Here is a 17,513-nt window from a genome sequence, read left to right on the forward strand (position 1 = left end):
GGAATGAAGAGGTCCTTTTCTATACCTTTCTATAGTAAATGCTGCTTCTGCTTATAAGACTTTTTTTTTTTTTAAGTCAACACCCTGCTGGCTACTGCTATGTCTCAACTGCATCGAAAAAGGGAGCTGGGGGCAGAAGGGTGACGAAGGGGGAATAAGGAAAGAAGAGAAGCTGGAGGAAGAGTTTGGGTCACCTTGTGTGAAATAGATGACCAAGGATGAAATGTTGCAATGTTTTAGCTTTCAAAAAGCTGTATTTCAAACACTACCTGCTTCATCTCAAAACTAAGAGCATTCAACAAGATCATAAAAATACCTGATGAATAAGAAAAAGGTGATGGGAAATGTGCATCATTCCCCTCCCTCCCCATCCCCCGTGCTTGCATTTAAACCCCATGCAGTGGGTTTGTTACTCTGCCAAGGAAAAGCATTGCCCTTGACTTTTCTTCAAAAACGGCTAAAAGGAACGGCTTGTTCAGTGTTACTTCCAGGAACACCAAATCTTCCTTCTGTGCTGTGGGGTCTTCTGGCTGATCTGTTCCATCACTGGTCAGTTTGAAAAAGGCTTTATTTATTACCTGTAAGGCAAAACATATGAGTAAATCCAGAGTCATCAGAGCATGATAGTGAAGAAATGAATGACGGTTTAAGTGCTTTCTAGCGCATGAAGTAATCGGTAACTTAGATCAGCTGTAAGCAGCACAGGACAGACTCCATGGATGTTTAAAAAAGACCTTGGAGTACTTCTTCCATAACATGTGGAAAAGCTCTACAACTGCTTGTACACTTGGGCTGTATGAAATCCTGCTACCCTTGAAGCCCCTGACAGAACTTCCAAGGAGGACACCTTCTAAAAATAAAATTAAATAAAAGTAAAGGCACTGGAATTATACTTCTGGAACGTAATTTGCCTTCTTTTTATGAAAGGCAGCGCTCTCCTTCAAGCTCTCTCTTCTTCCCCTTGGGACTTGAATGCTGGAGCCTGTCTTCAGGTAAGGTTGTGTGCTGCATGCACCTCTGCGTTAGCAGTTTCTGGGAGTTAGTCCAAAGTGATGGAGGACTATCCTCAACAGCCCAGTAGCTGCAGCCTCTACTACTTGCTCCAGCTGCAGTGCCTGGAGGTGTTTGAGCTGGAGGTGGTAACGAATGCAGTCTAATTTGTACTCGGAGTACCTAGCACGCTCAGACATTAAACTTCGTCTCTCTGTTGCACATTGTTTGCTGCAGTGATGAAATTTGAATAGTTTAAAGCAAACCTCTTCCTGCTGATGGGTTAATCTAAGAAGTATTCACTATCATTCAGTCATCTGGACAGTCCCCTACTAGCATGTGTCCCACGTGGCTCTGACTGGTTAGTTTTAGGTAATTTTATACAGTTAATGAGGCTGAAACCGAGCAGGAGGCATATGTTTTAAATGCCAGTGATGTATACTGTACCTTTCCAACTGTTAGATTGGTGTAGCTTATTTTACTGAGATCTGCCCCCTTCCCCAGAAGTGCGGGCAGTTCCATATCTGCAAGAAGCTCCTGTAGATCAGAGCTGCCTTCGATTGTTAACTCCGGCAGTGTTAATTTAATTTCTCTGCAGAAAAGAGAGAGAGAGAGACAAGTGAGTGTCTGCTCTCCACTATGAAAGCATGGTGTTTGGGCAGTCCTGGGGAACGGGCATGTGAAAACAGACGCAAGACGTGCTCAGTATGTGGGGACAGACAGCTACCAAGGGCCGATGGGCCTCATGTTACTGTTTCCAAGTGGGAGGTCACCCTAAATCTGGCCCGGGTACGCTATTTAACCCCAGATCATTCCACTTTATGGGTGCTGTGTTGTCAGCTATGGAAAGGTGCTTGCTTGTTTCTTTGAAATACCCCCAGATAAAAGGCCAATCCCACTGAAGTCGCGCTCCCTCAGAGTGAGGTCCCCGGGATTTGCAGGTGTTTCTCTTTGTACTCGGTGTTAAACCCTTCCTGGCAGGATCCAACCCCGTCAGCACGCAGGCAGGCCTGCGCAGGGCACCCTGGCTTGTTCATCCCTACGGGAGGGCGCACGTGCCCGAGCCCTACCTGGGGGACAGCTGCTCCAGCCAGGCCGAGGACTGCAGCGGCAGCTCGCACTCCACGTGCTCCAGGTCGCTGCCATTGATGGGCTGCAGCAGCACTAGCAGCGCGGTCTTGCTGAGGGGGACTTCCACCACAGAAAAAGTCCCGCTGGCATCAGTTTTGTACTTGAATGTCCCCGTGACTGACAACATGGGGACCAAGGCCTTCGCGTTTGAATCCACCCAGAACTCCTGAGGCTCTTTGAGCCGGGAGGCTTGCTTAACATTCACTGAAAAACAGGTTGAGAAGAAGAAATTGATTCTCTCTCATCGCTCCTCCCCTCTGCCCCTTAGCAGGTATATACGTTTGTTTCAAAACAACAGACTGTGCATTAGACAAGGGCTGTGTGTATAAAATCACGTTCAGCTACTGTAAGCATATGTATCCTGCCCTTATTATGCCTTCTGGTAGCATCAGGCAGAGGCTGGTGCAGGCTCACAGCACAGGGACTGCGACCATCAGGACTGCGGACAGATATATACGTTGTGGTAAAGAAAGGACCTCCTTGCATTAAAGTAATTAATATTGCTATAAAATAGGAGCTGGTCTAGCTGTACTATTAACTAGTCTATTCTCCAATAAATCCAGTTAAATGCTGGACCCTAACATATTTAATATGTAGTAAGTGGTTTTGCATAGGAACACTTGCCTCTTAAATGATCTTGCGTAAAAAGAGCGTTTAGGCATTTTCACCTACTCTAACTTCACCAAAAAGAAGCAGCAGGTAGGAGAAGTGAAAGGTGTAAGCAAAACAAAGAACGAGGAGGCAGAGTTGTTCACCTTTTTTCTTATAAGAACAAGGGATGCAAGCAGAAAGCAGAAAGGAGCCACTTTCACCGGGTCTGCATAACCTGCAGAATTTATTCTCACAGGATAGCAAAAGTCAAGACTGTAACAGAGTTAAATAAAAGGGAAAAAAGAGTTGAGCATTCAGATAGCTAAATGCATTAAGGTGGGATAGTAACTGGTTTTAAATAGTCTTGGGAAAGATACTGCAAAATTTCAAAGCTCTGCTATTGACTTTGGGAGTGAGTCCATTAATATAGTGCCAGTCATGAACCATGACAAATCAGCACCCTTGTATTTGCAACGGCTCCCTGTGGCCTTCTGCTAGGTGAGGGTCTGGACATCTGTGCCCTCAAATGTGTAACTAGGCGTGCATTCCCCTGTAAGTGTTCTAAAAGATGTTAGTAGTCTTAATGTGACTATTTGTTTCTTACAGCATTTTTTTAGGACATGGGAGAGATGTATTTACTAAAGAAACCCTGCAGCAAGTCTACAAATGTGAAAGCAACTGTGTGCAAGCGAACAACAGTTGAGACCATTGGAACATTTAGCTGTTGTTTTGTATGTATTTCTGTCACTTTATCAATCCTGTGGCTGCTAATAACATCTCAGGAGCATATACAATGTGTTTCAGACCAAAAAAATGTACTTTGTCCTTTCTGCAGCTATAGGGACAGACATGGAACATGACAGCGTTGGTTGTCATGGTTGCCTCTCCGCAATCAAATGGCAAAGCAAATGCTGAAGTCATCTCCTGTGTTTATTAGAAGAGAGCTGCTTATCTAATTCATTTGTTCTTGAGCCAATTTTCTCTATCCCAAGTGTGGAGACTACAACATCTCAAGTGCACCCTTCTAAGAGAGAGGAGGTACTAGAGCTGACACAGTGACGCATGTGTTCCTAAGCTAATAAAACTACAAGTTTTCAATACAGAAGAAGTGGAAAAAATTGTTCTGCTAAAGGAAAACTCTGATCTTGTGACCATGCCCGAATCTGTAACATGAGAATTATTTTTGCAGTATCTTCTCTATGCTAGACCTTAAACTGGAGAGAAGGCTGATGCTCACAGCTCCCTGAGGAGTTGGGATCAGTTAATGACAGCAACCATGGAAGGTAAAGAAAACCTGATACCGAGTTTGCAGGTGGGAAGATGAAGGCACAAAAGCATTTCATGGGCACCAGAGCTCCACCTTTAGCAGTAGAGGCCTGCTTAGAAACTTATGGCTCACTACAAGTTTTCTGAAATACCGTCACTGGTAGGCAAGCTGTCCTAAAGCGTGCGATCTCTGGTATTGCATTCAGTTGCAAGGATGTTGAAAAGCAGCTACACTCAGAAGAGGAGGCTGGGTTGTGGTACAGGGGGATTGCTGGGACAGCAGCATGGAACGACCCTAGGTAATTAAGGGATTGCCTTAATTCTTCTAGTTTTGTATATGCTCCCCACTTCCATAACTGGTAGCTTGTTCGGTTACTTCCTGAGCCAGAAGTTGCCTCCAGACTTCTGCATTTAATAGCCACTAGAGGAGTCATGTCCATCGTGGTTTTTTAGCCTTTCTTGAATCTGTACCTCCAGTGTGTTACCCCCAGCTCCCCTGTGGAAGTACAGGTTCTGGGGAAAGGTGTTTCTTTGGCTTGCTTTAAACCTACTTCCTGATGGTTTTTGCTGGATGCCCCCCATTACTGTTAGTCCCTTTTCAGTCAGAAATGCTGCGCAATCCTCTCTTATTCACCTTCCCACACCTTTCCTAATCGTTAGCTTCTTGGACAAGGAATATTTCTTGGAGGCCATCTCCCTCCACCTCCTCCTCGTTGACATTGCTGGCTCATGGCAGAGTGCAGGCAGGACCCCCAGCACAGCAGCGAGGTGTGGGGTGCTGTACACAGAGCAGCGGTCCAGCCTTTCATCTGAGCCCTTCCCTCTCTCTGCTGGCCAGGCATGACCTTGCTTCCTTGCCGGGAGCAGGACCGCTGCCTATCCTCCACCCAGACTGCCCCCGAAATGAGCAGTGCTGCCTCGTACCTGCCAAGCGGACATCCACTGCAAACAGCAGGTCAGCAGATGGATTGATGTCTGTCAGTAAGCACTTGCTTTGGCCCTCACTTTTGGCCTCCACAAAGGCGTTTATTTGCTTTGCTGCCTCGCTTGGGTTTGTAAAGTCAACAGCTCGGACATAAAGAGCATCAGCGGAGGGGAGCAAGTCCTGCATGAACAGTTGCGATAGAGGTATGCCAGGGGCAGAGAACAGGCACAGCGTCTTGAAAAAGAGCAGCTCCTTATCCTGGCTCTTTATGAGGCTTTCGATCATCCTCAGGCTAGAAAGGACTTTGTGTCCATCTACCCTGGAGGTGCAGTCAGGGTCTCCGGAGGGGGGAACAAATCCCAGCAAACCCTGCAAATCAGCTGCCGTCTGGTTTGAGGCACCCAGATAGAAAGACACCAAGGAGCCATAAAGACTGGTTGGGGATAGGAGCACGTTTTGGCCCCGCCGTGCTTCCCGCAGCTTGCTGTAAAACCGCGCACCCAGGACGTACACAAAGTCCTTCAGGTAGCTCAGCTTCTGCCTCCCCTGGCCACTCAGGCTCGGGGCTTCCAGCTTGTCCTTGTCATTCAGGTCAGCTTCATAGGCAGGTGTGGTTTGAGACCCGATCGAGACAGGGACAAAAGTTTTCTTTTCCTCCTGGACCGGGCTTTCCAGATCCTCACAGGTACTCTTGTCAAAAGAAAACAAATTGAAAGGGTGGACGTAGACCCGGTCACAAGTCACTGCGGTGAGGCACGCCAACAAACAGAGAAGATCTGCTGCTAGGTTCATGTCGAAAAATTGCTTCCACGGTGTCTGCTGAAAGATAAAGTGGGGAGGAAAAAAGCCTGATCAGCCTGTTGTAAATACAGTTCCTTTTACTCATGGGGGGAAGTGCTGCTAGTGCTATGTTGGAGTTACAAAGGCAGCAATCTCAGTATTTAGTGCCGGCTGGTCTGACTCTGCCCCCTGAAAAGCCCAGGATGAGATGGCCACCAGTTTCAATGGCGACAGGTGGGGAAATTCTAAGCACAGATTTGACTCCATTACCCGCTGCAGTACCCTAACGATTTAGCGTGGGAAACAATATGGTTGTGCATGCTGACTAGTTAGGCTTGCAAACTAGAGTGTGCTAGTTCTGGCAAAACATTATAATAATGCAAGTATATTGCTCCTGGGACCTGGTCAGAGCTATCTCTGCAAACTGCTGCACTAAATCCTGCTGACACACGGACGGGCTAAGCGATTTGCCTGCTGTTACGCAGGAAGTGGGTTTGGAAACCAGGTCCCTTAAGGTCCGACCACTGAACGATCCCGCTTTGTATGTCTAATCAGCATAATACTTGGCACTAGCAGAGCATTTTCTGTTTTCATAGCCCAGTGCAAACATTCATTCTAGCTGCTAGGCAAACACGCTCAAGGCTTCCTTCTACAAATGTGCTAACACTGAAACCATTTTCATAGCGTCTTTATCTGAATACAGAGTTAGAAAGGGTAAGCTGAGTTTTACTCCACTGTACAGGCAGTCTTCTCCCGCGGTAAAAGACCACCTGCTGCTCTTGTTTTTCCTGACAAGAAGTAGAGAATTTTACTGGATGTAGATGTCACTGGTGTTTTGGCACAAAGGGTCTGGTGCATATTGGGAATGAGATAGTTATGGGGACACATACACACACGCGCGCATGTGTGCAAACACACTGACAAATTTTGCATTTTTATAATTCCTATATCTGATTTTTTTATAACTAATAGCTCTGCTGTACCTTCCCTGAATTTCTAGTATTTGACTTTGAATTTGTGTATTTGAAATCCAAAGGTGTTGGAAATTATGCGTCTATAACACTTATCATTGGCCAAAATGCTGTTGTTCAGAGCTGTATTTTTATTCTACTAGTCATTTCTTGTTTACTGTAGCTCTGCTCACCCTCTTTTGCCCTTTCCAAGCTCTGCAGAGCTCAATGGATGGGCAAATGCTAACAGCCTTGCCAGTAACTAAGCTCTGCTCTCTGCCTTCTTTCTCCAAGATTTTTTGAGTCATGCCCGCCTGTCAGATATTGTAATTCTGGTAGCCTGAGCCTTTTGAGAGGACGCAGTGCAATGTCTGTCCCACCAACACTTTAATTTACACAGGGTGGAAGTGTCTGGGTTTAAATCCAGCCATTTGAGACCTGTTACCTTCCCAGCCTGATTTACAATGTATGACCATATTCACGTCACTGAGGGATCCCCAAGTGTTTCATGCCTAACAATACTCTGGTTTGCAGTATCACCCCTCTCTTGCAAATACAAAAAACGAGATGCACAGATGCTTGGTAATTAGGCATACCTTCGTAAGTATATATGCCTGCTAACGTGCACATCTACATTCCCAGGCTGTAGGCTTCTGTCTAACAGCTTGGTTTCCAAATGGAGTTTCTGCTGTTGTGATGGTTCCTCAGGATGTCTGAGCATCTTCCTAGTGGGTGCCTGCGAGTCTGGCCTGAAACTATTTGCTCCCCAGAGGCATGATGGGGAGAGGACCTGCAGCCCTGTGCCTTCATCCAAGGATTGCTCTTCCCCATTAGCTCCCACCCCATCCTCTAAATTAGCGTGTAGGCAGTGGCAGTTGGTGCTGCCGTCCCCTCTGCTTCCTGACATGTCTTCACCTCCCCAGCCCCGCTGGCAGCGTGTGATATGCAGCACTGCAGGGCTTCCTCATTCCTTATGACGTGTTAAAAATGATCTTGGGATGTGTCCTCCCAACTTCATCTTCACAGTTAGCCCAGCCGCTGTGGATTTCTAGTCTATCTGCATTTTCCAGATTGGGACAGCTCAGGAAAACAAACCAGAAAGCCACGAATTAGAGGCACTGCCCTTCCCACCCTGTTCTCTCCATCATACAATTCTTTTGAAGCATTTCTTAATCCTTCCTGTAGCAGCAGTGAGGATGACTGTGTGCCACCTGATCAGACTGTGCCATTAGGCACTGCTGGTGCCTGGTGGCTGCTTCTCTATGGCTGCCGGAGCCACCATGTCAACCCTTTTCTCATGAGCAGAAACAAGAGGGGCAGTTCTCACTGCCAGCACTTACACAAAGCCCCATCTGTGGAAAGCCAGTGTGGCTTATTTCCCTAAAGAAGTCAGCCCAGAAGCTTTCAGAAAAGCACAAAAACTTGAGCTGAAAAATTGGCGTTCAAAGTAAATCCAGTACGTGTGCTTACTTGCCTCTGGTGTGTGCCGCACCTCCGATGCCGTCCCGCCTCAGCCAGGCTCCTCGCGACACCTCTTCCCCCTGGAGCGGTGCGGCGTGATTGCTGGTGGATTTATGCCCTTTCCATGGGAGAGCCCTTTCTACATGTCTGCCGTGGCATTGCGCAAAGCTACTTTACATCACAGACTGGGGGGCTGAAAAAAGTTAGCTCAGGCCAGACAGGACCCCATGAAACCTGAGCACAGCTTAACACCGGCTGCATAGAAAGTTCTAGGGATGGATACACAACCTTTAACCAGGCCCAGCACATCTGTGTAGTCTGCAGTTACACATTTACTAAGACAGACACAGGCATTTTACTACGCAGAAAACCCGATTATAGGAGCTGAAAATAACTCAGCTCATTTTGTGCCAGACTCAAAGAAATGCAGATTTCTTTGTACCTGTATTTGTTGTACAGTCAGACCAGATTTTTTTTCTTCTCAGATAAATTGCCTTTAATCTCTACCGTGCAGCTTGGGTACCCATCAGTAAGTGAGTCATGAATGCTACTGCAAAGTAAAATGATTACACTCTCAATTTTTACCCTTTCCTTCCCTCTTGGCCTATCCAGAAGATCAAAAAGTTTGTTCTTTTTCCTCTTCAAAACAAAATGTGTTGAAAAGGAGAGGATGAAGGCTAGATGGGTTAGGTTGTCAGAGCCAAATCACCGAGACGTCATCCCTCCCAGTCTCAGCTTCCCAAGTCCTATTTGGCAAAAGAGGGGGGGATTTGGAGACCTTTCTGCTGCTTTTGGAATGGTCCTCCAGTTTGGCATGCCCCTTCTTCCTCTTTAAGCAAATAAACAGTGAATCAGACCAGGGATGATGCAGTTGGGTTAGACTGGGTCTCATTCAGTGCCCCTGTTATAGCTAGTAATTAAAATCCCATGGCTCTAATGGGACTAGGGCTGATTTAACATCCATGCTCTGATTTTAGAGGGCCAGTCAGGCATGGTTTGTACTGCAGTGCCCTGTTACGTGTTGCCTTCAAGGAGAGAGCAGAGAGAGAGGGATGTTTTCAGTGCACCTGGGCAGTTGGAGCTGGTGGAGTTGAAGGTGGAGACAGGGAAAGCCAAGTCCTGCCGGCCCGAGTGCTGTGTGCCAAGTGAGTAACGCCAAGGGATGGGACATTTCTGTCTCTGCAGCCCTGCTTTTCATTTAAACAGTCAGATTACTTTAGCTCTAATGAGGTCTGAAAGTGGTTCTGAGTGCAGGCCCATATGACATGCTATCATGCACACAAGGCTTAAACAAACAGCTTGAAATAGTTAAGGTGTTTTGTCCTCTTGCTGCCTGAGCATCTCAGTCGAAGAAGCATCTGGCAACAGACCAGTCCCTGAGCTTTTGTACCATCTCCAGACAGCTATAAGATGCATGCAGCCCAGCCACGGATCCAGGCTATGGGAGTAGTTCCTCCATTAAAAATGCATTTTGTTCAGGTAAATGCTAAGAGAATGAGCTAGTTTTCAGGTTGCAGGCTGGGGTAGAAACCTGGTCCCTTAGAGGCCAATGGAGGTGAAGGTGGGATGTGTGACAGCACAGCCCAAGTCTGTGTCTCCTGCACCTTCACCCACGAGGGTCCACATGAAGCACTAGGCACCAGCGGTGTACATGAGTGGCCAGACCGCAGCGTGCCTGTGAGCTATAGCTGGTCTGCTACGTCCTCCTAGGCGAGGCTTGAACACAGGGAAAAAGCAAACCCAGCCTGAAACTCTCAGTATCGAGGACACAGAAACCAAGGCTGTTTCAGTGAAAGGCACCTTGTGCTCTGTTAAACACTGAAAAGTATCCTTATTAACAGGAATTATTGACTTTGGCCAATAAGCTACAAGTGATGCTAATAACATATACATATACATATACAACAGCTACCAGACTAGTGGGTTTACTGTGGGCAATAAACACTGGAAGGGGAAATCACATAACCTGCACACACTGTAATTTTTTTTCCTTAAATCATTATGCCTTTATGCATGATTCAGAAACGCTGCTCTAGCACCCGGAGGGCATTGTTGTTTGGGTATCTCCTGTTTCCAGCTCCCTTGCGGTGCATGACCAAGTCATGCTGCAACTCCTGGTCTCCTTTTGCTACGGGCACCAGCCCAAAGGCAGGCATCCCTGGCTGCAGGGAATGCTGCCCAGCAGAAGAGGGGGAGCCGGAGGCAGCTGAACAATTACTCCTGTGTGGTGCTCTGGTGGCTCTGTCATGTAAAGGAAGTTCAGGTTTTAGTTGAACGTTGTCAGGGTTTTTAGCCAAGTCGACCTTTGGGGCTCTTTTGGTGTTTGTGCACTCAGTTCTATTGTTTTCTGTTGACAAAAGTTGTCAACATCTTTGGGAAGCACAGGAGTCTTTTTTTTTTCCCCCAACTCAATCAATAAAGTAATTAAAATAAAATACCCAGCTTTCTCCCGGAAAAAAGTTTCACCAGAAAATGTTCAACGACCCACTTTCACCACAGGGCTCCTCCTGCTTCAGACCAATGGGAATTTGGCTGGCCTCAGTAATGAGGGAGAACCTTTGATTTCAGCTTATATTCGCGCCCTACTACAAAGCTCAGACACAACCCCCCCCCAAATTTGCTGGTCCCTTATGCTCACGCAATTAATATTCCCTTATTAAGACGCATCATGCACTAGTGCTCTTCTTAGATCTTCTAGATCTTCTTAGATTTTTGTCTGAAAGGAGAAGCTTTCAGACTATGAAGAACATACACTGCTACACCCGGAACGTACTTTACCCTAGGAGGACTTAATTACAGTTAGTCTTTCGTTTCACTTCTGAGCCATTTTTAAGCAAAAGTGCACAAGCATTATTTCAATTACTACATATGGACCCTTTTGTTGGGCTTTTTTTTTGTTGGGTTGCCATGGTTTTAGGAATGAGCGTGTGCGTAAAGATAGAGCTTTGACTTCGGAAAGAAGAGAGTCTCTATCCTGCCCTCCGGCTCCGGTGTCCAAGGATTTGGCTCCCCAAAGAGAGCTGCACCAGAAAACCTGTGTCGGGCCAAACTTGGATGAAAAGCATTCCAGCAACTAAGAACTGAAGAAGGTGAAAGCAAGGCTGTTCCTAAAGGCAACCCCTATGCAAAGCAAGCCCAAGGCCCACACACATTTTCTAACAAATCTCGTCCTGCAACAGCCACAGTAAAGGTAAAAAGAAACACAGACCTCTCAAACCTGCTCTTCAGCGAAGAGGTTTGCACTCTCCTTTTGCCCCCCTCTTCCTGATTTGGGGGGGAACTCAGCTCCCCCTTTTATACCCAGTCTTGCATAAGCGGGGCCCTTCCTCCCCCCTCCCCGCCACTGCCCTCATTTCTCTTCAAAACCTGCCTCTGTTTTTCCTGTTTGTTATTCATGGTCGCTGCTGAGAGGGAGCAAAGAGGGGTGGAAAAACACTGGTGCTGCAGTTATGGGTTCCCTTGCAGTCCTGCTCCTCACGTCCTTTGCTCTATTGAGATCTCTATTGAGAAGTGCTAACAGGGAAGCACTCTGCTGCCCGGTGAAAATTTCTCAGTGGTGGTGCTGCTAGCGCTACTTCGTGTAAATCCCATCAAAAAGGCTTTGGAAATTTTAACCCTGGCAGAGGAACACTAAACCTACAGCTGGCAGCGAGTAATTTGGTCTTGAATGGGAAAATGATTCTGTCCAAGCTAGAATTTCGATTGATTGGCCAAGCAGCTATTCTTTCACTGAAGAACATTGCATTTCCGTGCTGCCGAAAAGTGTTTTCATTGATCCAGATTGTTCTGGGAAAGGGTATATAAAATTCAGCACTTTATGCAGAGACAATAGTAAATATTTTATTCTGTTTTGTTCAGTTTGTTTTCCAGCCTTCACAAATTTTGCTCTGAGATCTGAACTCAAAGGGGCCAGACGTATTCCTCTGATGATGTTCTTGTCTGCTGTGAGGTTATGGTGGGAGTCAGGGAGGAGGGATAATAAATTACTCTGCTCACAGCTTCGGACCACAGGCCTTCACATGAGCTCTTCCTAGGTTGAGTTGCCATGTCTGACCTACATAGATTATGAATTAATGTATGGTTAACTCAAACATAATAGCATGTACATGGTCATATATCACTCATTACTAAATGTGAGGGTTTTGGTTTTTAAGACTAAAAGTACCTTGAGTGAGAAGTAGGCCACAAACAGTTCGTTTATACAACCTGTGGGTTGACGTTGGTAACCGTAAATGTCTGGACCCCATCCACATTCATAATGTTCTCTCTCTCTTCCGCTTTGTTAAGGGAAGACAGCATGGGGTCTGGACAAGGCACCCAATGGAGAGGGCAAACAGGCACTGGGAAAAGGACAGGAAGGAAAGGAATGCCCATATGGGAGTATCCAACAAAAGGGAAACAGGGAATATCACTTCACCGGCTGGTGCAGTGGTTGCCCCAGCTGTGGCAGGCAGTCGTGATGGTGGAAGACCCACCGAAAACTTTCTAGAGCAGCCAAGTGCCTACAGAGACCAAGACGCTTCAGTCTGGAAGAGCAATCACTGGTATGGGGACTATAAATGTAAAATGAAGAAGGTGGACAGAAAGTCCTGAGTCACTGTTTTGTAATGATGCCATTATCAGCGGTTTCCCAGTAAAATTATCAGGCAGCAAATGTAGATGAAAGGAAGGGCCCTTTCACATATATAAGCTTTAGGAGGCACTGACATATGATGCTGCGGAGACCAAAAATCTTAGCTGGTACAAAAAGAGATTAAATGAAATCACAGAGGGCACGGCCATTGGAGGCTGCACATCATGATGGCCCTGGTGCGACTGCTAACTTGGGAGATCCCTGGACAGCCGGCTGTCTGAATTTTAGCTTGATCCATATAACAGCTCTGGTGCTCCTCTCTAAGGGCTTGTCTTCAACTTGCGATAGAAATAGAGATGTCTGAGCTGAGGCCAGATTATGCTGGCTCATCTTGCAGCACAGATTGGAAATAACTCTTTCAACAGAGCTATGCCAATGAAACATCACACCCAGCAAACCCCACCCTCAGCCCTGGCATTGCTGGTCTGCGCTCCTGCGCACAGCGCATTTAGGAACCCACTGCTATCTCTTCAAAATCAACATAAGCCCTGGAAAATATGAACAATTTTAAAAAACTGTCGGTAGGCTCTTAGTATTAGTTAGCCACTTTTCAGGTGTTTTTTCTCTCTTAACCAGGGTACATGTACTAACCAGTGGCAGAGTTACTACACTGGGATCTGAAATGTGGCTCTGTGTCCTGCCAGACCTTTGGGCTCTGTTCTTACTTCAGCTGCACACAAAGTACTTGGTGCCTTTTTCCAGAGTAAATAAGCAGGGAAGAAGGGGTACAGCTCTGGTGATGGGTCAGGCAGGTTTTTCCCCCCATTCTGTGAGAACTGTGGCAAGCTGCCATGGGCCTGATTTTATTTGTTTATTTTTACTATCTTTGGTGGGGAAAGGCTGTGCAAAGTAATTTTTTTTAAAACTGTTTTAATAAAAATTTGATAAGGAATAGGTTTGCATGTGATTTTTCCCATGTTTTCTCTGTACACCTGACCTCTGCCCTTTTTGGCTGGAACCACTTCTCTGTGAAAGCAACTGGTGAGCACAGGGGATGTACTCAGCTTGCCCAATTTTTTGTGTAAAGAGGATTGCAAAAATGCTTTTCAATAATACATTCAAAGTACAGATGATGAAAGGGAGAGATTATGCTGCTTCTGCTGCAGGTTCTCACAGCAAGGAGCAATGGAAAAATTGGTAACGCAGCTGCTACAAACCCCAAGGACCATGTGTGCCACTCCTGTGCTGGGGCGGACGGACGCGGCGTGCCAGCCTGGACGATGCCAAAATGCACATGGTGAGTGGGTGGCAGGAGAGCTGACTCAGGTAGCTGGGGCCTCCCCAAAAGGGCACATGTGGCACAGCACTCCCTCCTCGCAGGAGCAGAGGGGCCCTGGCTGTTCCGGCTGCCCCAGCAGCCACCACCCTGGCAGTGCCGCAAACCCTCCGTGATAGAGGAAGGAGCATCACCATCTCCTCATCTCTTTTGCTGCTCAAGGAACGGTCCCCTTGAGGGACGTCGGTGTGCTGATGATCTCCTATCTGTGGAGCTCTTCTAACAATTAAATACCCAAATGAGCTTATCTTAACACTAGCATATGTTGTTCCAGCTTATAATTACATTTGGTTTGTTATGGCTTCTGTTTGCAGGCCCTCAGTGTAGAGATTGCTTTGAATTTTTGCAACCCTTCCCAGTGGAAAATGCAGTTTTTAACAGAGTTTTAAGAATGGTCCATGCACAGCCTGCACATGCACACACAGGCATGACCGTGTGCACACTGTGTATGTGGGCAAAGGGAACCTCCTGCCCTGAGGACCTCAAAACACTTTGCAGTGTAACAGTTATATTGGCTATCTATAACTGATTTTGGGTCATTTCCTGCAGCAGGTACTGTACCTGTGAGGAGTGAGAGACAAACCCGGACCGAAGCAGCCAGGACAGAGAAGCCTGTCCCAAGTGGGAAAGCAGACACAAAGAGGTGACATGATTCACCTTCAGTCACACAGCAGGTTGGTAACATCTCAAGGACAAGCATCCGGGTTTCTTGATGCCCAGCCCAGTGTGTTACCTATTTGATCACACTGTATCTGCATCCCTCAGGTGAGAGCTGCAAGGCAGAGGAGCAGGGACGGCAATGCCTGCACAGCAAGATGCCTGCCTCAAAGAGCTGGAGCTTTGTTATCACAGTTGATATGCTTTTTATGATACTCTCCTGCCAAATGCCTTTGTATCAGGGAGGGAGTTTGCACTGTCCCAACATTTCCCAGCTGGGTCAGCCACTGAAGTCTTCAAGCTGTTCCCCAAGGTGAGTGAGGGAAGCAGCCAGGTGACCGCTGTCTGGGAGATGCTACAATATTCAGCTCCAAAAGGCTCCACCACCAAACGTTCTGCTCCTCTCAGTATTGCAAGGTTGCTGCATAAAGCTCAGTGAAGATTTACTCCCTGGGGATCTTCGAAGTAAGCCCTTGGGAGGCTAATTCTTGCTGGCAGTACTGGGATTTTGACACTCTCATTGCACTTTTTGGTCCCGAGCTAAATTGTCCCCAGGGCACCATGCAGGACGGTTGTTTTCTTCTAGCGTGGAAATGGCTGCTATTCAGTGAAACTAAAAGCAGAGCCATAGAAAGACCTTTGGAAGCTGGGATACCCCTACTCCCCATGCAAACTCAGGTTCCCCATCATCTTCTCCCCAGCCTCCCTCAAGCCATCTCCACCCCTCCTCTGGCTCCTCTGCCCACAGCTTCTTGCCCTGGGTGGGCAAATAGTTGCAAGCAGCAGGACTCCACTATTTTGGCTGCTATTCCATGCTCCTCTGAAAAGACTATCTGTGGTGGTCTCCTGCCTCACTCGAGGAGTGGTTTTAATCATGTATGGTTTATGTAGTTCATTAGCCAGAAACTGACTGGCTCCTTCCCCACTGTGGGGGTTACGGGACTCTTCTGTTATCTGGAGTCATAGCCACTGAAAGGCAGCTCCCACACAGCCAGCCAGCTACAGAGGCAAAACTACAGCTCTCTTGCGCCAGCAGCAGTAATAATCTATGTTATAAAAAAGGACAGATGCCTTTTGCGACCTGAGATAAGGGCGTGGCTTTCAGGTTCACTTTAATTTGAGGGGTGCACAACTGATGACAGCAAAATTGTTGGACTCCCTCCCACTTTCAGATCCTGGTAGAAAGATGGAAACGTAGAAAGCAAAGAGAGAGACTGAGCCAGACAGCATTATGTTAAGGCTGCCCAGGTTGCTAGAGCCTCGCAGGGTCTCTCTCCTCGGAGCTGCGGTGCAGACCCACCACCTCCTTCAGGACCAGCGCCAGCCACTCCACGCAGAAGTGGGAGCCGACTTCCCACACCAATGCCCATGTGGAACTATTCACAGGTCTAAAGTTTACACTAATCCAGGCGGTTGCAGAACTGCATGGATTGCTGCAGACTCGTCTCTCCTTAGCTGAAGCTGCCTCCGTGCGGAGCGCCTCCGCATCGCTGCTCCCAGCTCAGTGGGGCTGCGCTGAGCGTGTGCCGTCACAGCTGCAGTGCCAGCAACATCTGGAAATGTTATTACCTTAGTGCACTTTGTTAAACCAGTAATTCTGAAAACAAGAGGAGGGAAAAGTTAAATTTATACCCAGTGGTGGTTTTTTACAAGAAAAAATGAAAGAGCTTGTAAATTAGGTTTCTGGGGTTTCAATAAGTGGCAAAAATCAGTCTTTTTGCAGATCAGAATTTCCTGCTCTTTTGTTTTTACTGGATGATTTTTAAGCAAAGGCTTAAATGTTTGTTGCAGTTTTGGGTTCATTTTATTTTTACTTTGCTTCATTTTTCCACCTTCTCAATGTTAATTGTAAAAACATGAAATAACATTTTACTTTACTGCTTAAGGAATAAAGCTGAGGAACAGTAAATTCAGCCCAGGATATTCCTAGTGAGAAAAGAATTAAGATTGCCTCCTGGTCAGGATGCTGAAACGCACACTGACGAAACCCTCTGAAAACCATAAGCTCCCCAAAAAATTATCATTGGGTGCTCTTACAGCTATTCTCCCAGGAAAAGCTGAGCTCCCGTAGGGATTGCCTCTGACTCAGGGGTTTGAAGACATGCTACAACTTGGCTCCTCTCCCACACTGCCACTTGGTGTTTCACAGTCTAAAGAAAAAATAAAAATAATCTTAAAAGCCCTCTTTTGTTTGTAAAATGGCCCCTCCTCCAAAGTACTGAATTAATACAGTGGTGTATGCTTAGCTCTGACAAAAGCCTGAAACAACAGCTCGGAAAGCCATGGCTGTTTGTCTGAGTAAAGCACTTAGATGGCTGTCTAATGATAATATTTCAGCTGCCAGCACAGATAATGTTGTCGTTACTTACCAAAGCACACAAGAAGGCATGTTTCACTTTTCTTTCTGGGTGTACAAAAGGTGGGGTAGCCCATCGGGTGATGCTGGGCAGAAAGGGGACAGGCAGAACAGAGCTGCCTCCTGGCCCTGGGGTGCCTTAAGCGTCAGGGTAACCTGGGCAAGGTGGGCTATAGAGGGGGAGCTGCCCCAGAAGGTGACTCCGACTCAGGGTGGCAGCTCAGCACCCACCTCCCCTCAGCCCTGCAGCATGTCTGGCCCATGTCAGCATTTCATAGCCAGGCATGGCAGTAAGGGCAAAGCTGCAGGTGACATGAGCACAGATTAGTCCTAAGATCACATTTGGGACTGACACCTCTTTAGGAGAAGGACCTTTTGCTATTACACAGCACAGTGAAAGCAACCAGGCTGTGGCCTCTGGCTTCTCACCACTATGCAAAACTATAATGAACATTCACTGTAATTTTAGGATCCTCCTTTGAATGAGATTTTGATAT

The 17,513-nt window shown here is 46.9% G+C and overlaps 1 protein-coding gene across 1 annotated transcript; it reads right to left on the bottom strand.

Annotated features, from left to right (window-relative positions):
* Positions 1–386: 386 nt before the first annotated feature.
* Positions 387–5,719, bottom strand: AGT (angiotensinogen). The gene is made up of 4 exons (XM_009813541.2): positions 4,903–5,719; positions 2,061–2,325; positions 1,438–1,582; positions 387–578 (listed from the first exon to the last, which is right to left on the bottom strand). Exons 1-4 carry the CDS (start codon positions 5,693–5,695, stop codon positions 387–389), a joined length of 1,395 nt encoding a protein of 464 aa, XP_009811843.2. The 5' UTR covers positions 5,696–5,719.
* Positions 5,720–17,513: the final 11,794 nt, after the last annotated feature.

Source organism: Gavia stellata, chromosome 2 (genome assembly GCF_030936135.1).
Source record: "Gavia stellata isolate bGavSte3 chromosome 2, bGavSte3.hap2, whole genome shotgun sequence".
Taxonomy (NCBI): domain Eukaryota; kingdom Metazoa; phylum Chordata; class Aves; order Gaviiformes; family Gaviidae; genus Gavia; species Gavia stellata.

Coding starts and splice junctions, on each gene's coding strand:
- AGT (XM_009813541.2), bottom strand. CDS start 5,695: ATGAACCTAGCAGCAGATCTTCTCTGTTTGTTGGCGTGCCTCACCGCA. Junction 2,326..4,902: donor AGTGGATGTCCGCTTGGCAG/GTACGAGGCAGC, acceptor CCTGTTTTTCAG/TGAATGTTAAGCAAGCCTCC. Junction 1,583..2,060: donor CTGGAGCAGCTGTCCCCCAG/GTAGGGCTCGGG, acceptor TCTTTTCTGCAG/AGAAATTAAATTAACACTGC.